The sequence below is a fragment of the Hemiscyllium ocellatum genome, chromosome 24, assembly GCF_020745735.1.
Source record: "Hemiscyllium ocellatum isolate sHemOce1 chromosome 24, sHemOce1.pat.X.cur, whole genome shotgun sequence".
Lineage (NCBI taxonomy): Eukaryota > Metazoa > Chordata > Chondrichthyes > Orectolobiformes > Hemiscylliidae > Hemiscyllium > Hemiscyllium ocellatum.
In genome coordinates this window covers 25,319,004-25,339,702 of record NC_083424.1, presented here as the reverse complement: position 1 = coordinate 25,339,702, position 20,699 = coordinate 25,319,004, and the positions used below count along the sequence as shown (strand labels likewise).

Genomic DNA, 20,699 nt, shown 5'->3' with positions numbered 1-20,699 from the left:
TTAAAGTGGTCCTGTCTTCCTTTAAATTTAAACAGAAAAGGTTGAAAATATTCAGGACATACTCCACATCTGTGAAGAGAGACAAAGCTAATGGGCATAAACTTCCCAGCTCCTGAACAATGTGGGCATTGCTGAGAAATTTGGGAGAATTGTATGTGTGGTTCTCAGGAAGGAGTTTCTCAATGCCAATATCAAAAAGTCCCATTTTCCAAACAAATGGTGAGACGAGATTCCCGGTAGTGAGCAGTACATAATAACACCTCACTATTAACCAATCCAGCTACGTTTGCATGCTATTTCCTGTTTTCCCAACCACCAGATTCCCAACAGAAAGTCAGAGCTGGTACCTGGTGACTCCAGCCCATTGCTTGGCTCCTCTGAACCTCCATCTTAGACACTAGGCATCAATATCTCAGTGGACAGTGAGGACTGCAGATGCTGGAGTTTAGAATCGAGAATGTGGTGCTGGAAAAGCACAGCCAGTCAGGCAACATTCGGGGAGCAGGGGAATCGACGTTTTGGGCAAAAGCCATCCATCAGGAATGAGGCTTGTGAGCTGAGGGGATGTTGAGACAAATGGGAGGGGGATGGGGCTGGGGGGAAGGCAGTTGGAGTGCAATAGGTGGATGGAGGTGGGGGTAAATTTAGATTACTTACAGTGTGAAAACAGGCCCTTCAGCCCAACAAGTCCACACCAACCCGCCGAAGAACAATCCACCCAGACCCATTCCCCTACACTTACCCCTTCACCTAACACTGCGGGCAATTTAGCATGGCCAATTCACCTGACCTGTGCATCTTTGGACTGTGGAAGGAAACCAGAGCACCCGGAGGAAACCCACACAGGCACGGGGAGAATGTGCAAACTCCACACAGACAGTTGCCCGAGGGGGGAATTGAACCTGGGTCTCTGGCGCTGTGAGACTGTGCCACCGTGCTGCCCTAAAGGTGATACGTTGGAGGGGAGGGTGCAGTGGATAGGTGGTAAGGAAGATGGACTGGGGGGACAGGTCATGAGGGTGGTGTTGAGTTGGAAGGTTGGAACTGGGATAAGGTGAAGGGAGGGGAAATGAGGAAACTGGTAAAATCCACATTGATGCTCTGGGGTTGGAGGTTCCTGAGGCGGAAGAAGAGGTGTTCTTCCTCCAGGCGTTGGGTGGTTAGGGTTTGACAATGGAGGAGGCCCAGGAGCTGCAGGCTCTTGATGGATTGGGAAGGGGAGTTGAAGTGTTCAGCCGTGGGCATTGGGGTTGATTGGTGTGGATGTCGCGGAGATGTTCTCTGAAACGCTCTTCATATAGACATCCAGTCTCCCCAATGTAGAGTGGACTGCATCAGGAGCAACAGATACAGCAAATGACATGTGCCGTTGCTCCCGATGCAGTCTCCTCTTCACTGGGGAGACAGGATACCTACTTGCAAAGCGCTTCAGAGAACATCTCTGGGACACTCACATAAAGCAACCTCACCGCTCTGTGGCTGAACACTTCAACTCCCCCTCCCACTCCGCCAAGGACCTGCAAGTTCTGGGCCTCCTCCACCGTCACTCCCTATCCACCAGATGCCTGGAGGAAGAACACCTCATCTTCCGCATTGGGACCCTCCAACCCCACAGCATCAATGTGAATTTTACCAGTTTCCTAATTTCTCCTCCTCCCACCTTACCACTATTCCAAACTTCCAGCTTGGCACCACCATCATGACCTGTCCCACCTGTCCATCTTCCTTCCACCTATCCGCTCCAACCTCCCCTCTGACCTATCATCATTACCCCCCACCTCCATCCACCTATTGCACTCCAACTACCTTCCCCCCAGCCCCATTCCCCTCCCATTTATCTCACCATCCCTTTAGCTCACAATGTGGAGATGCCAGTGTTGGACTGTAGTGTACAACACCAGGTTATAGTCCAACAGGTTTAATTGGAAGCATTAGCTTTCAGAGCGATGCTCCTTCATCAGGTGGTTGTGGAGAACACATTGTAAGACAAAGAATTTATAGCAAAAGTTTACAGTGTGATGTAACTGAAATTATACATTGAAAAATACCTTGATTGTTTGTTAAGTCTCTCATCTGTTAGAATGACCATGTTAGTTTCACTTCTTCCATATGTAAATTGCAAAATTTTTTTTATAAGGTTACATTCTCAAGTGAACTTTAACAATTGGTGTCAGCCCAGATAATGTATTGAGTATTAGCATCCCTCTGTGCTGTTGTCTGTGCCATAATGTTTAGACTGATTCTAATCTAAAAAATTAATTAACAGAGTCTTACATGGATTCCTGCAGATTTTGAGCAAAGTACAATGTAACTCTGCAAGTACAAATTCACCCCACAAAACTTGTGTGTGTATGTGTGCGTGTGTGTGCGTGTGTGTGTGTGTGTGTGTGTGTGTAGGTGGGGGGAGGGTTGTCAGTGTCTGTGTGTGAGAGAGAGAGACAGAGAGAGACAGAGAGTGAGAGAGAGAGTGCAAAAAGGTCATCCCCATGGGTACCAAACTTAGCTATCAGCCTCTGCTTGGCCACTTTTCGCTGCTGCCTGTCCCAATGTCTGCCTTGGAAGACAGTCACCCGAAGGTCCGAGGTCGAATGTCCCAGACCACTGAAGTGTTCCCCAACTGGGAGGGAACTCTCCTGTCTGTCGATTGTTGTGCGGTGCCCATTCATCCGTTGCTGTATAGCCTCTGCTTGGTTTCCCCAATGTACCATGCCTCAGGGCATCCTTGCCTTGCCAACGTATAAGACAACGTTGGATGAGCCGCATGAGCACCTGTTACGTACATGGTGGGTGGTGTCCCCGCATGTAATGGTACTATCCATGTCCACACTCTGACAAGGCAGACTTCGGAGCAGACAGCAGTGAAGAGTGGCTGAGCAGAGACTGATAGCTAAGTTCTGAAACCATAGGGAGGCCCTCAACTGGGACCTTTGCTCAAAAACTGTATGGATCCATGTAAGATTCTGTTAATTCATTTTTTTAGATTAGAATCAACCTAAACATTATGGCACAGACAGAAGCACAGAGGGGTACTAATACCCAATGCATTGGCTGGGCTGACACCAATTGCTAAAGTTGACTTGAGAATGCAACTTTTTTAAAAAAAGCTTTGCGATTTACATATGAAAGAAGTGAAACTAACATGGTCATTCTAACAGATGAGAGACTTAACAAACAATTAAGGTATTTTTCAATGTATAATTTCAGTTACATCACACTGTAAACTTTAGCTATAAATTCTGCGTCGTACAATTGTGTACTCCACAACCACCTGATGAAGGAGCAGCGCTCAGAAAGCTAGTGCTTCCAATTAAACTTGTTGGACTATAACCTGGTGTTGTGTGATCTTTAACCTTTGGCTCACAGCCACATTTCTGATGAAGGACTTTTGCCTGAAACATCGATTCTCCTGCTCCTTGGATGCTGCCTGACCTTCAGTGCTTTTCCAGCACCACATTCTCAACATCAATATCTCAGAGCAGACTCCATGGACATTGACCACACACACACACCCATCTATCGGACATGTACCAGGCTTACGGCACCCTCATGTCACTTCCTTCTGACCAACTTACAATGTTACTGTGAAGCATTGGGGAAAAGATGGTGGCACTTACCCAGATGAAGCAGAGAAGGTTTCTTCCTACACTGCTGGCAGTTTTCCGGATGGTTGAGTCTGCACTGATTCAGGTGGCAACCTCAGACAGGGTTGATACAGTTTGGTGGAGTGGCTTACTCTGCCAGTCCTGAGGGAACAGGATGGTGCCCCCCTCTCCCAGCACCCATCCCATCCAGCATCCCCACCAGCTTCCTGCCCACTCAAAGCAGCGCCATTTTTCTTTTATCTGATAAGTGCAAGGCAATTCACAGGAACTGTGCAGGGCGCCTCTGGGCTGATTACCATTGACCACATGCACAGTGATCTTTTAAAGATGTCGCTGGCACCAGGAATCCTGGGAAATCTCAGAAGTGGTGAGTATTTCCATAAAGGACTGTTGCAGAAGTGGGCAAGTGGTTTGCCATCAAGCATTGGTGCATAGTTAATGAGGTGGATTTTGGATAATGAGTGTGAGAAAACTTGCTAGGCCTCATGGGGAGAACCCAACCATGAAACTTGCCAAAATAACACACAACCAATTTCTGTTAAGAGTCAGACTTGTTACTTTCTCCACAAACACTGCCTGATCAGATGAGGATTTCCACCATTTTCTCTTTTGATTTCAGATTTCTAACACCCGTGGTATTTTGATTTTATATTTGTGTCTTCCCTTCTCTCAGAAATTGCCAACAGTAAGATGGTGTAAAAATGCAAACAGAACTTAAGAGCAAAAGAAGCAACCTGTGCTTTTTTTTAGATCTAATGTTATTGTGGAGACAATCGCTGATTTCTTTTAATAATCAGTTTAAAACCTGTTGCTTTATGGAATGAAGCATTCTTAAATAATGATGTACAATGTGAGTTGTCCCACAGTTGAACAATGCACTCCATGGTGTAATGCACAATGTGTATTTCCAGTGAAGATAATTCATATAAATTAGTCCTTTTTCTTTGTCCTCACTGGCATGAGCAAAGGATGAGTTTTAATAGAATACGATCTTCAATATTTTCCAAGTTCCCTGCTGTGTGTTCCTGCTGAGTTTGTGTGAAGACTGGAATAGGTGCTGACGTTCTGGTAATTTTACTTCAGATAACAATAAAAGAGATGAGATCAGCTTCTTAAAGAGAAAGCTCCATTAATCCAGCTTGTCATCCACTACAGGTAATCTTGGAAATTTAATTTGTAAATAAATGATGAAAAATATACAGTTTGCAGATGAAAAGCAATCACTGCATTAAAGCCTGAGTGATGGTTGTCCTTGGCAATGGCTTAGATTATTACTTATTTTGTACTAAACATTTAAAAATCTGAGAGTCCACATATTAGCAGTTTATAAATAGACTGATAATGTGTTGCTATAGGGTGCTTCAAGTAAGCTTCAGGCTTAGGAAAAGTGGAATTCATCCAATCATTAACTAGAAAAACAATTCATGATTACTGTAAACACAGTATAGTCATTAGCTTAGAAACTATTTCCATTAAATTCTCATAGTTTCCAGAGCTACAAACTGCAGGGTTTTTTTTATTCTCGTTTTCACTTATGCATTTTGTACCGATGTGAAATGGCTTACACCTAAAGTCTAACCTTCAAATGTTTTCTGACAGTTAAAGGTAGTGTTCAGTGTGAACCTTTAGGAACGAATAAGGTAAAGTTGGGTGTTACTGATACACATTGGTACCTTGTGTAGTACAAATCTAATTCTCACTTCCTGTTACTGTTTGTAACTGTGGTGAATTTATGATTTGGAGATCCTGGTGTTGGACTGGAGTGTACAAAGTTAAAAATCACACAACATCAGGTTATATTCCAACAGGTTTAATTGGAAGCACACTAGCTTTCGGAGCGACGCACTATCACCTGATGAAGGAGTGTTGCTCTGAAAGCTAGTGTGCTTCCAATTAAACCTGTTGGACTATAACCTGGTGTTGTGTGGTTTTTAACATGGTGAATTTAGTGAGCCTGACCCAACTGCTCAGTCAGTTTGTGGATGGAACCATTCCATTGTGCTTTTGTATACATTGTGCTGTGCCAATTGTCAGAGGTACCACAAAGCAAATGACTTCCAGCCTGCAACACAAAGGTGTTCACTATCAATTGTTTACCATTTAAAGATTTTTCCAAAGCTTGAGTTGCCTGAGAATGTCAGTAATAGTTGGAGTGCAGTAAACTTGCATCTCACTCCGAGCCCTGACCAGTTTTCTGAAAACACTCTATTTTGAGGATTTGGGATAAATAGTTAGTAACGTTTTTCAAATGTAACTGTTGAGTTCGCTGGGGAATGGCTGACTTTCTAGCTTCCCCTCCTGGCATCTGTATTAGAGACGATTCAAATTGAATGTCGTATTTTATCCCAATAATGTGCCTCAGCCTGGCCTCAGAAGGCTGGACTTGGCTTTATAGACGTCCTGATAGTTGTATGGATATAGCAGTTCACTCTACTGTACAAATAGCTGCTTTTGATGAAGGCCCTTGGCACCATCTTCTTTAATTGTCAGAAACTACAGGGGCTGTTTGATCCAGTGTGGTAGAGGTAAACCTGGTCTAACAAAAGAGTCTTTGAAGTTAAGATAAAGTTTGTTTGATGTTAGCAACAGGTTACCAGGTGGATGCTGTTATGGAGACTTTGAGGAGGACCAGATATTCAGTTTCTCTTGGAGTTGCAGCATGTGCTGCTCACAAGTCCATTGGGCGTATTGTATAAATGTGTACAGGTCTAAAAGGTTTTCTCCTGAGGGAGTGCCTTATGACAAAGATAATGACATCCAATACGATGATGACAAATGTACTTGAGGGAAAAGCAACTGGTGGGGAAGGGATTTCTTTAAAAAGCAGAAAGTTAAAATGTAAGCAAAGCATAGATTGAGAACCAAAGGAGGGGAGCACTGTGGGGCATGGAAAGTGAAGATCCACAAAAATTATTTAACTCAAGGTCTTTGACATGGACATTGCAAAGCCAGGAATAAAGTGACAAAGGGACAGATTAGAAGCATGAGCAGCCATTGTCTAATGGAAGAAGAACCTTAGGAGATGCAGAAAGGCTGGGATATCCTTCATACAGTCATAGAGATGTACACCACAAAAACAGAAACAGAAAATGGTCCAACTTGTTCATGCCAACCAGATATCCTAAAGTAATCTAGTCCCATTTGCCAGCACTTGCCCATATCCCTCTATACCCATCCAGATGCATTTTAAATATTGTAATTGTACCAGCTTCTGGCAGCTTCTTCCATACATGCACCTACCCTCTACGTGATTCGAAGTGTTAAAGGTGTGAATCATTGTTTCAAAGTATGGGGAACAGGAATATTCCAGAAAAAAAGTTAAACAAACAGGAATCGTTACTGCAGTAAGGATTATCCAGAAGAAATCATTAAACAACTAGGACTCATTTCTTTATGTTCCAAAAAAACAAGTCATTTTGTAAAACCATGATTAAAGCAAGCATTATTTATTAATATGGATTCATCTGGTATAGCCATTAAGAAAAGGGAATTATTTAATAACTCCAGGGATTCATCCAGTGAAAGCACAAAAAAAGAAATCTTCCATTTTATCAGTGAAAAAGGATGGAACTTTCTACTTTGGCTACAAAATATAACTAAATCCTCCAGTATAGCCACACAAAGTGGCAGCACTATTATTGCTGCAAAAGAAAAGCAAGGAGAATATCTGATCACATTAGGATGACATGTTATCAGACATAACATTGCCAGAAAGGTTTAGTTGCAGAGATGGCCAAATAGAACATCGAATTGGACAGTTAAGAGAAAGCATTTCTTAAAATACAGAATAACAAACAAATTAGAATTAAATCTGAAGCTGAACAATTAAATATACGATAATGTAGTTGGGTGTAAATCTGATACTGTTTTTGCTCTCTAAAGTATAAAAGAATCAACAGATATTTCTGGAGAAGTACTAAAAGTCTTTGACAATTATGTTAATCTCAGTACAGTAAAACCTTTGGAAGATTACATTTTCAAAGAAGAATTCAGCATCCGTAGACATCCATAAATTATTTTATTTCTGATCTCTAAAGATAAGTGGAGAAAATCAGCCAAGGTGATTTAAAGTCAAAATTCAAGAAAGATAGAATTGTTATTAGAATTGCTGATGAGTTATGGGGACTTTGGGGAGGAAATGGATGTTCAGTCTCACTGCTTTGAGATCCTGAGATGTTTTGCCCATAAGTCTATGTGAATAATCAAAGTAAGTTGTGTATATAGCACTCCTCTTTCAGACCCACATACAACATTGTATAAATGCATATTAGATCTAAAATAGTCAGAGACTAATATCAGAGAAAATTTGTTGACACAAACATTTGAGTTTATTTAACAGATATTTAGGCTAACATGAAGTCGCAAGAGCACCTCTTTTGGTCACTGCCTGGTCCCACAAGCCCAGACTTAAATCGATTGCTAGTATCCATCCCTTCCTGCTTCAGTCCCTGCCCATCACAATAGAACACTTGCATTCTCAATCTCATTGCTGCTGTTGTCACTACAACGTTATTATTTCCCAAAATGCCTTCTATTTCTTCCTCTCAGCACACGGCCACCTCACTTTCCACTATAACCTTTCAAAAAGGCATATTGTAAAATAGTTTCTCATGTGTGTTGATGTTAGATGGATGCAGATGTTCAGAAAATGGTGCATATGCCCATTTCATTTCAGCTTTCTCATACATCAGTGTAATGCAGTATACATTTATAGGTTCTCAGAGTTACATCACGTGGGTGAGACTCTCCTTCATGGCTTATCTATGAAAACCATGTTTATTTCCTGTTCCTTCCTTATTTTTCCTAAAACATTGATATCCCATGTTTACCCCATACTTTATGCAAACAAGGTCACACCATGGTTTCCTAAATAAAATGGTAAATTCAAATCGCACTCCAGCTCTTCTGAATTGTAGCCCTGAGCTTTTACAAATGCTCCAACATACCTGTTTTGTTGTTTACATGATTTTCAATTAACCAATGTACCTTTAATCACCTCATTATGAGCACCTGTTTTCCTCAGTGTGAGGATCCCAGAGGATCCCAAGGCAAATTATGCTTTTAATTGCTATTCCTAATGAGCTTCATGGGCTTGTTCTCTTGATACAACTGACCAGTACCTTCCCTGAACACAACAGAAAAGAATGATGCAGCAATTACAGCACATTTTATCAAGAATGCTTTGCTTTATTTTGCTTGAGTGCAGAGCTTCCACAGATTTAGGATATCATTTGTCAGACAAAGAACAGACTCAAAAGGCAGTTCCCATTAAATATCTACCTTGCTTTCATCAGAAAGACTCAATGTTATTCCATTTAAAATGCAATTTTTAGCAATCGGGATCCCAGCAGTGTTACACAATATATCGGGATAGTTCCATGGGATGCAATTTGGGATAGCTGCCAAATCAAGGTAAAAGGATATAAAATAAGACTAGCATTGGGATTTTCTTTCTTGGGGAGGGGAGTGGGGCTAATCATGCATGTCCCAAGCAATGGAGAATGCTTCACCCCAGATAAAAAGGCTACAGGGGCAGGTTTTATTGCAGCCTCTTTCGTTCTTCCTGTAAAGCCAGGCTGGAATGTCTCAACTGATGGCCCCTCAACATGGTAAGGGTACGAACTCCATCACCAATAGGCCAGGAAAATGGCCATCTAAGATCAGCCGGCAACCAAGGGACTGGTCTGGTGGCTTGATTCTTTCGTGTCCTGCTTGGCATCTTAACCTAAGGGCCTCAGTTAACAGCAGGGCAGGAAGGTCCAGCTTTAGCCTTCCCACCTAGAACTTAGTTCGAGTGGAGCAGGCAAATGACAGGGTTCTGGTGTGGTACTACTTGACTGAATGAGATTCCCCTTGCTCCTACGGGCCACACTGCCTTTACGACTGGAAGGCGCTGCCCATATTCTGATCAGTGTTGATGACAACTATTCTCAAACTGAATGTCACGATGCAACAGCAAACCAATTTAATCTGAGGAAATGTCTAATCTGTAAATTATTGCAATATTGGACATCTTTAAAAAAGTGTTCTGAATTTCCAAAATAAGGATTAACTTCTAATATCATAAAATGCTATACTTACCAGAAAATAAAAAATACTGGAGATCACAGCGGGTCAGACAGCATCCATGGAGAGAAAGCAAACTAACGTTTTGAGTCTAGATGAATCTTGATGATGTTCTGGTGAGTCACCAATGCTCAATGTTAGCGTGCTCTCTCTCCATGGGTGCTATCTGACTTGCTGTGATCTTCAACATTTTTTGGTTTTTATGGATTCCAGCATCTGCAGTAATTTGCTTCCATATACTTTACAGAAATGTCATTTGACCCATCTGTTCCTCCAGTATATTGCCCAATAGCAGACTCCCCTCAACTTGTGTAACTTGAAGATATTTAAACAGTACATTTGTATGATCAATTTGTGTAATGTCCTTTGACATCTATTATCCTTACATAATCCTGTATCAATCTCTACAATCTGCATTAATCAACCATACATATCTTCACATCAATTTATAACCTTGAATCCAGTTCATAATAGTATTAAATACTTTTGTTTAATGGATTAGTCCAATGTAGCAGCAAATACGAAAAAAAAGCCAATCTTTTCTGAAACAAAATTGTAACACCTTTTACTTTGCTTGAAGTTTGCTAATTATTTCATGGTGGTCATTTATTTTGGAAACAGATCCAAACATTCCATATTTTATCATATGGTTATTAATGGAGCTTGGTTCACATGGCTCATATCAACTCCTCTCACGTGATTGTCAACTCCTTATTTTATTAATTATGTGATGGGCCTTTTTGATGCCCATCTCAGGAAATTATGCAGCAGGTGGGTTTGGCAGTGCCTACTGTTGCCAGCTGTGTGATATTCACACTGTTGGCACTATATTGTTTTAAAGCCCAGTTGCACACTGTTTTTAGATGCTGCAATGCCTCCCTTTTGTGGCTCCACTATTAGTTGGGACTGGATGGCATGCTCTTTGGAAGATCAGTGCAGGCCGAATGGCCTCTATCTGCCCTGTTGGGAATTCGATGATTACCCAGGACAGGGCCCAGAAAATGGGAATCTAACACCATGACTTGCTGATAGGCACTTGGAGGTGCTGGTGGACACGGTAGTGGTTAAGAAGACCTTGAGTTTTCCTGATGATCAGCAAAAAGAGGCCAGGTCAACAGACACAGCCAGCCTGGACCAAGATAATAGCCCAGCTGAAACATAATGGACAGTAACACAGGAGAGGGGCTAGTGATCTTCTGCTCTCCACAAAGGTAACTGCAGCTATTTCCTCTATGCTCTATCACACTCATACAAGCACCACACACTCTAACTCTGCCACCGCACACCACTGTTACCAAAGCTCAGACTCCGGCTTCCATTATTGTATGCATCAGGTCTACTCTGTCTCACACCCAATTCATCCTCTGAAACTATGAGCCCTTCCTACACTCTGCATTGCCTATTCTTTTCTTATTTCTCCTGCTCATGCATCATTACTTTCATCATACTCAGTCCCTCCCTTTGTTTCATTACAGTAAATATTAGCCCACCCCAGGACTAAATTAGCCCAACTAACTTAGCTGCAATCCCTGAATGATTACACCTGACCTGCAGGATGGACTGTAGCTAACCCCCCTGGACTGGAATGGTTCGAGTCCTTTGTTAATATCATTAACTGAAATATAGCTCTCATTCAAAGTGTGAATTTCATAGAATCCCGAGAGTATGGAAGTAGGCCATTCAGCCCACAATGACCCTCCGAACAACATCCCACTCAGATTCAACCCCTACCCAATCCCTGTAACCCTGTACTTTCCCATGGCTAACCCACCTTACCTGCACATTTTGAAACACTCTGGGCAATTTACATAGCCAATCCAACTAACCTGCACATCTTTGGACTGCGGGAGGAAACCCGTACGGACATGAGGAGAATGTGCAAACTTCAGGAATTGAACCCAGGTTCCTGACATTGTGATGCAGCAGTGCTAACCCACAGCCATTGTGCTACTTTTTAGACTCTTGTATTTAATAATGGCTATCTTGTATTTTATAATAGCTAATATTTACACTGGCAGTACCCCTTAAAAGACCACGGGGACTTGTCTCCTTTTACTTCTACACACGGCCATTTGTTTGAAGGACACACAATGTGTTTGCCAATGTAAATTGCTGGCATAGGCTGTAAGTGTGACAGTGGCATAGCAGGGTGACATACAGCAAAGTGTCCACTTGCTCGCCTGTACAGTGCTCTGAAACGTGATAAGCTGCTACCCTTCCCCTTTGAAAGGCAATACAAGCCATGAAGGCTGGCAGCCTCCAAGATAGAAAGGAGGAGAAAGTGAGGACTGCAGATGCTGGAGATCAGAGCTGAAAATGTGTTGCTGGAAAAGCGCAGGTCAGGCAGCATCCAAAGAGCAGGAGAATCGACGTTTCGGGCATGAGCCCTTCTTCAGGAATGAGGAAAGGACTCATTCCTGAAGAAGGGCTCATGCCTGAAATGTCGATTCTCCTGCTCTTTGGATGCTGCCTGACCTGCTGCGCTTTTCCAGCAACACATTTTCAGTCTCCAAGTTAGCACAAGTGAATGAACTCTAAAAAAGTAAGCCAAAAGTCATAAGACACATCCGATGGGGAAGTATGAGGTTGGCATGTGTGACTGTGTGCAACGCGACTTTGCAGAAGTGAGCTCCAAAGTGAAGTGCTGCAGTGTTTGTGTGAATTGGTCCAAAAGCAGCTATATTTTGAGGCTGGTGGTTTGCCAATGCTGACTTGTTTGGGTAAAGGATGGAAGAGGACACTGTGGTGAAGATGGATTTGGATGCATGCCTGGAGAAGCAATCAGCAAGCGGCTGCCATCAGCTAACCACTCTGACCTTCACCTCAAGGATTGGCACCAACTTGTTTCTCAGGAGAGGGGGAGAATTGGAAGATGCGTAGAAATGGTTGTGAGCTAATAGTGAAATGCAAATGCATGGTAATAAGGTAGTTACCACTAACTAGTGAAATTTTGAACTCACCATGCAAACCTTGAGTAGAAAATTAGACTTTTTTTCGAGACATTGAGTGGCTAATTTTACTTCTTTTACGCTGTATTTACCCAACTTGTTGTTGGCCACACGACTCAAGTGAAAAGTTTCCACCTGTAATTTACATTTAATAACCTGCTTATTTCTACATTATGCTTCCCTTTCAGCTATGTCTGACATCATTATACCAATGGTTTGTTTTTCTCCAAAAATTCATTTTGGCAACATTTTTTTTTTCTAATTTAGATTCTCAACCTCTTGATAATCCATCCATGTTCTCCCACTAATACACTTGATGCATTCCTCTTTCTGAAGGTTGGAATTCTCTTAAGAATTTAAATGCAGCCTTAACAGTGACTTGTACTGATCACTAAAGCTTAACACCAAATACCTGAGGGAAACAGGTTAACAACTGATTAGCTCTGTTGAAAACATATTACTTGAATATTCAGTACATATTTATGAAATATACCCATTTCCCTTTCTGCCTTTTTCCAGCGGACACTTATTGTTTATGTCTCATGTTCAAGTACAGAATTCATTCTTGCATTTATCATATTACGATCGTATAACCTTTCTCAGTGGCATCATTTAAATAATCAATTTGACTGCTATTGATCCCTCTGTGTCACCTGACTCAAGTCATCAGCAGATGAGATACCTGCAAGTGAAAATAGGAAAGTGAATCATACCTGTACAGTATATTGTGGCAAGCAGCTCATCTCTGACTCTAATTTGGAATGGTTGCCACTATCAGAACAAGTATAGTGCTAATTTGCTATCATCTAACTTGGTTGCTTCTCAAGTTGCAGAAAGACAAAATCTACACATCTGGAACTCCACTTTGAAATTAAGTTAAAAGTGACTGCAGAATCTGCTTAAATAATTTTCCATCCTATTTCAAGAAAAATACAACTTGTCATCTCTAAGAGATCCCTTGAAATTTCAAACATCAGCATCAGGTTAATGCAGCAAGAGGGACGTCAATCTGATAGTTACACAGTAATTCACACTATCATTATTCTGGCTTTTTTCTTCAGAAAATAAATTCAAATGACTCAAACACTGTGAAAAGGATCAATTCATCATAATGTTCTCCTGGGGGATCCAATTATATCATTTCTAGAATAAGAATTTCTTCAGCAAAGAAATTGTGGTGGAAAAGCCTTTTTTTAAAATAAAACCTGGCAACTGTAAAATCTTATCTTCCAAATAAAGTTTATTCATTATTTATAACTAACAGTTACAAGCAAATCCAATACTATCCAATAGTTTATACATATTGTATGAGTTCATTACATAAATTCAAGATGAGCTGGTGAGTAAATAACAACACAAGACATAGTCATGGAAGAAAGAATCCGTGATCCATATCGCATTTTGCAGTATCAAAATCTACATCAATATTGTGCAGATTGCATGAAATATAACACAACACATCACATTTCCCCCAAGGCAATCTCTCCTCAAAACTAGAACAGGACACAAATATTTACATGTCTCATTCTTTTCAAATGTGAAGCACTTTACATAATCTGGAGTTATATATGAATCAGATAGGGTTTATCTCCACAAAATCCGAAGTGGCTGAGTTTAAAGTTAGATGTTCGGCATTCAAATTCAGTGAAATTTTTAATGTACCTCACAGCAATATGCTTAGGGCACCCATTATTCTTCAAGGAACACTTTCATTTTAACATAATTTAAAAATATATTGCATGGATATATTGACTAGTTATTTGAACCCACTTCAATAAACTTGTCTTTTTATAATGCTACTCATATTTGATATCTTATTTAGAACCTAGGATGCATTGTTTCCTTCAAAGTGTAAAATATATCATAAATGTCTCAATGGCATCAAAACAAGTGTGATATTTAACATTGTTGTTCACATATTGAGTATAAAGTTCAGTTTATTAAAGTAACAGTAAAAACATTTACACTTGGCTCAAGGGCTCCAACCAGATTTCTCTGGATGAATAAATCATATAAGCTGTGATTCATTGAATCCACATCGAGTGGCTTTGTAAGTTTATGTTGAATTAAAGTCTTTATTTTATGCTATTCATTCCCATTTCAAATTTTGACATACTTTTCTTCATTTCTAGAGAATATTTTTGTACTGTTGATTAAAGAGTAGCCATGTCACATAATCTATAATCATAGCAGTAATTTCTGCCTGGATCTTTAAAGCTCCCTTTCTTATAAGGGTTGTGCAGCAACCAGATTTGTGAGAAACACTTGCCTGGTTATTGAAATAGCCTAGAACTCCCAATGCCATTTACAATAGCTATGCCACGTAAGGCAAATATATGCAGGCAATAAATGTGACAGTATCTATGTTTAGCTACAATGGCACTATATCAGACTGTTAAGAGTCCTGTTGGTTTTCTTGTTTGCTCGCAAGAAAACGAAAAACGTGGGAGTTGTAAAGAAGGCTGAAGATCTAAGACCTTCTCCAGAAACTAGGCCCCATTTAAAAATCTGGAACTTCTGACAAAATGTGTTCCAAAGGCAAAGGCTTCCAACTTTGTGTTTATTGTCTTTCACTTTAATGTGACAAATGTAAAGATCGAAGTGAATGGCTACATTTCAATCCTGATTTTCTGTTTCTTTCCTTCCAGCTACCTTTGATTTATCATTTTCCTTTCAACATAATTAACTTTTATTTCACAACAATTTTCCTAAAATGAAACATTTGTGACTAAAGTTGAACTCAATGTTACATCCATGACCATTATCCTACACAGTCACATAGCGGTAATTTTGAATCCATCTATCCTTTAGTTAACTGACAATGTCTGATTCAACACATTTCACACCTTGGTTGACTTTATATTGAAGTCAACATTGATTTAGCAACAATGTTCCACCTTATCCTGTGGCTTTTCTGCACAGTTCGTTGGTTTAAGATTAGGCCAATGGATGCTAGTATTGGAATAGGAAGAAGCCATTGAGCTCCCCATGACATTCAATTTGATCAAGGCTGATTGAATACTGCAGACTGATGCTAGGTCTGAAATTTTACAAATTGCTGATTGGCTGTTTATCTCAGCGTTACTTAAGTTCATTTTTCGTGTTCTGAGGAAGGGTCACTGGACCCGAAACATTAACTCTAATTTCTCTCCACTGATGCTGCCTGACCTGCTGAGCTGTTGCAAGTTTTTGTTTCTGATTTCTAGCATCTGCAATTCTTTCGGTTTTTGTTTTAGTAACTCACCTTGATTTTGAACACAAACGTATGGGGATGGTAGGGAATTAAGGAATCTACACTGCAAAGTTTCAAGGTGGCAACAAGTTGTGTCAAACAACACTGACTAAAATGATAGAGAAAATGGCAAATAAAATGTAACACTAGAAAATTAATGAGTTTTACAAAATGCACTAATGGAAAATCAACCACAATTTCCTATCATCTTACTGCTCTGTCTGTTTTACTGCTAAGTTATTCCTGGCAAATTGTGAGTAGCTTCCAGGCAAGAGGCTCAGTGGAATATTGATGACACTGTACTAATTGGGAAGGTAACAACAAGAATAATTCATCACTCGAGAGCAAACTACGTCTTTCCCCAATTTCTTAATTAGTGTTATGTGTCAACGACCAGTACAACTTGCTTTCCCAGGGAAAAACAACATTAACTAGCCAAAGACAACAAAGCTGGAATCTGCGCTTTACAAAAACCAAGAACAAAGCACTAATGATGCTGAAAACCTAAGAAACAGAAAATGCTGAAAATACTCAGCATTTCAAGCAGTCTCTGTGCAGAGAGAAACAAATTTTACCTTTCGGACCAATAATCTTCATCAGCCTCCACAGAAAGTGGCACACATTGGATGATTTCCAGCATTTTCCCTTTTTCTCTGCATTCTTACAAAGTTGCTCTTTTAGTATACCAAACAGATTAATTCTCATCAGTGTCAATGTATATTTGAAGTATTTGTGAGAGAGCCATACAATAATGCTAAAGTTTAGGATGTAATGAAATCCTCTGCAAATGATGGGACCTTTATGCATGCTTTTTGTCTTGTGGAACTTATTTAGGCTTACAAAGTGCTGACAATTATAAGACCCCTCTTCACAAATGTATTACTTCTTATCATCAGAAATGAAATTCATTAAATTGCTTGGCAAATATACCTATAATTTGTTTGAATCTAAAAAAAAATACATGGGTGACTTATATTTTTATGCTTTTTATTTTAAAGGCTAATTTTAATTAATTTAATCCTTTAATAAATATCTTCTCTATTTAGCCTAATCATTGGCTGTTCCTCACAAAAGTAGAAAGGAGAATTTAAATTCATAGCCCATTGGTCACTTGAGTAGAAGAGATATTGCCAACTTTGTAATAGGCCTCATCACTGACTCAATTTCAACTTGTTATGTAAATATAATAACAAAATAAATCATTTGTCACACTTTCTAACTTAACATCTTCAGATTTAAGGTTCTAAAATAACAGTGATTTATATTTAACCTTCAAAATGTGAGTTAACCAAAATACCTTGTACTTTCCAATACCACTGGGATTGCTTTGATTATATGTGCTCAATTTAATACCTTTTAAATTGAACCTGCCTAGGTCTATATAATGGGTATTGCCCTTCTACTTTGTAAAATACACTGGATTCAATATGCTATTTACACTTGCTTTGTTAATGTCTTTGTTTCCATATAAAAGTGAATGTTCCAAAATCTGTTATATGCAATATTGCTTGTAGTTCCATTGGCACCAACCACTGCTGATTCTAATGCTGCCAGATTGATTTCTCTGGTAAATTTAGCATACGTGCAGTTAACAGTTTTTATGGTTTCAGACATATGTGCAGAATCAAATGCAGTGAATTTGCTGGTCTTTTAGTGCATTTCTATGGCACTTCTTGGGTGTGACAAAGATTATAATGGTGTCATCAGAATAGAACATGAGGACATCATTCTCTAGCAGACAGGGGTTTGCTGTGAGAACAGATTGAGCAGCTCCACTTTTGCCTACAGGTGAAAATTATTGAGCAACTATTTAAATTAATAAAAAACTCTTTGTCATTTAGTTTCAAGATTAGTGTGCTTACTAGAAACTCTCCAACATCTCTTTTCACTTTAGGAATTAAATGTTTCTTTGTTTTGCTTGCACATTTTTATCAACAAAGCAATTGTCATTTTTTTTCAAAAATTGTCTTAATTCAGGAGAGATTGCCATTTTACCCAGCATCCTTCAAAACACCTAGGCTATTGAGTACATGTTACTCACCTTTGAGCTACTGTGACTCTTAACCTCAATGGAAATGTCAATAACCTCTACTAAGATCATTTACTTTCCCTTCAATTTTTTTTTTGGGCAATAGATTTCATATTTGAATGTCAAACAAGCCAGCAACGAGAATGTAACTTGCAGAAACAGCATTTGGTGTACATTACGTTCACCAGCGATGACTGTGAACACAATGGATTTGACAGCTGTATCAGAATAATATTGAACACTTCCATAGCTATTGCCATTTGTAAACTGTTCATAGCTCTGTAACATTCCACTCTACACTACCTCGGTCTGACAGAAGAATCCATCCCAAATGTCAGTACGCATCCATTTTCTGATCAAGTGACTGTATTTGGCACCAGTACTTTCCAATGTCTGCCGTTGGGCTGGATTGTATAGCTGTTGTGTCTTTTGAGATCCTCTTAAAAGCAACATCCCAGGACTCCCTGCTGCCCCCACACCACCATCACCCCCTACTGTGAAGTAATCTTTTCACATAATCTGACAGCTAAGTACGTACATTGAGTTGCATGTGGAACTGGAGTCATTGTTTTAAAATTAAAAACAGAAAAATCCACATTAATGAAAAGGAAATGTCTCGGCCTCTGGTACATTCACTGCCAATTTCATTGACATAATAGTCTACAAAACACAGTAGACGTAATTGATGCAGTTAAGACTGTGACATACTTGGCTACGAAGTATAGCAACATCTAAAGTTACAAAAGTTAACTTTAAATAAACAACCTCGACTGAGGACATATGTATTAATTGTTACTGACATGCAACGTGGGCTACCAGGACACTAATAGTTAGCTGGACTAATGGTGTAACGAGACAGATTTTAACACAGAACAAGCCCTTATTTATTTCTGAACAACGCTTGATAAGCAGTGTCTTTAAATTTAAACCACCTTAGTCAAAATGGTTTTAAAATGCTCTATGATTTTGCTGTCCGTATGGTAAAATAAGATAAAATGGGCACTTTTTAAGCCATACAGTTTTCACGTGCAAAGCTACTTTCTGCTTTCTTCTGTCCACTGTACATTATTTACAGAGACACACTCAAGCAAAAAGACTGACATCCCTGAGAGATGTACACAGGTTATTTACGAAAATGCTGCATGTTTCACGTACGGCTTTATGATTTCTAGGAAGCGACATGTTGACTGATGCCAGCATTCCGACAACTAAACAGACGCTTTTTTTTTGCCTCTGTGCACAGTTAGCTACGTTATAGCAGAAGGTGCACTGTGTATGATTCAATCAAATGGAAAACATTTCTGTTCTTATTTAAAGGAATGACCAGTGCAATTAACTGTCGGCGCAACAGCCCTCGCTTTCTCTTGTTTTAACTGTCTCTAATTGTTAATATTGTGGAGGTCTTTCCATAAGGAATAACAGACACAAACTTGCACAGTATATCACTGTAATTTGCCACCAGTAAACTGAATCAGGCCAACACAGTCTGGTTTTAACTAGCCTGAACTGGCATTAACAAAGTAGTGGTCAAGGCAGTAAAGCAAAGCATATTTAAACCCTAGTAATGTACTTTGCAGGGTAAGATACTCTGTGTCCAAAAATCTTATTGATTAGTTCTTCAAGTCCTCTTCTCAGTCCTTTATGCAGTCTTCCACGACTCCTTGGGCAGACAGCTCTGCAAGGACATTTTCCAAATAGTTAGGATCTGGGTAGCCGTGTCCAGTTAAATTTGATCCAAACTCTGTTTTATGATGGATTTCATTCCATACTACAGTATCCGTTTCTCCAGTGGTGTTGGATGTTCCAATGGTAAAAATCAACCTGCGATCCCATGCCACAATCAAGAGCTTCAGGATCTAGTAAGTGAAAATTAAAGATTAGAAAGGAAGCAGGCTTCTTTCCCTAAAGGTGAACCAGCTAAGTATTTATGACATTTCACATTGGTTACATGGTCACCATGAGACTTGTTTAAATACCAAATTTTAATGGTTTCAAATTTCACTATGGGATTTGAATCCATGTCCCCAAAACCATTGCATGCACTATTTCTGTCACTCTGCAGTTCAAGAGAGAAATAATTTCCTTTGTCATTCAATAGACCCAAAGTGCCTTGAAAGTGCCCTTAATAGCTTGCACTTCTAAAGACAAAAACAGAAATCGCTGGAAAAGCTCAGCACATCTGGCAGCATCTGTAGAGAGAAATCAGAGTTAATGTTTCAGGTCCAGTAACCCTTTCTCAGAAGTGATGGTAGCTTGGAGAAAGTTTTTTTTGTGCAGAAGATAGGATGGGGGAGAGGGTAAGGACGTAAGTGATAGGTGGAAGTGGAGCCCAAAGAGAGAGAAAAACAGTTTTACGGACAGACAAAGGAGTGGATAATAATAGCCTAGGGCAATGGCTCTTACGGTGCAATGGTAGTGTCCCACCTCTAAAGTCAGGAGACCAGGATGCAAGTCTCACTCTGCTCCAATGATGTGTCAAAACATGCCTGAACTGACTGACTGAAATATCTGCATGTCCAGAGCAAATTTTAAGGGTGCAAGAAATATGGAACAGCCAGCAGAATTTGGATAATTCCATTTGGTATCCTCAACTAAGATTGATCTATGATCTGAACTGAGAACTAATATCTGATCTGAGGCTCTTCTTAAGGTTTTAGATGAGGTTTTTGCTCATCATTGTCTTTAATTCATGTAACCTCCAGTTAGGCAAATCTTCTGCTCAGGAAGCTATTGTACCTTTGAGGAAAAATTATCTACTTCCATTACAAATGTAAAATGTCCAAATTCAGGAGTCCAAAGGAATTTAAAACTTGCTGTCAGAA

The 20,699-nt window shown here is 39.8% G+C and overlaps 1 protein-coding gene across 1 annotated transcript in view; it reads right to left on the bottom strand.

Annotated features, from left to right (window-relative positions):
• Positions 1 to 13,905: 13,905 nt before the first annotated feature.
• The window catches only part of LOC132827108 (E3 ubiquitin-protein ligase DTX1-like), a 259,409-nt gene continuing 252,615 nt past the window's right edge, over positions 13,906 to 20,699 (bottom strand). Inside the window, exon 9 of the mRNA XM_060843595.1 lies at positions 13,906 to 19,733. Coding sequence (XP_060699578.1) covers positions 19,509 to 19,733 — 225 coding nt within the window. The 3' untranslated portion in view covers positions 13,906 to 19,508. The remainder of the gene's footprint in view (positions 19,734 to 20,699) is intronic.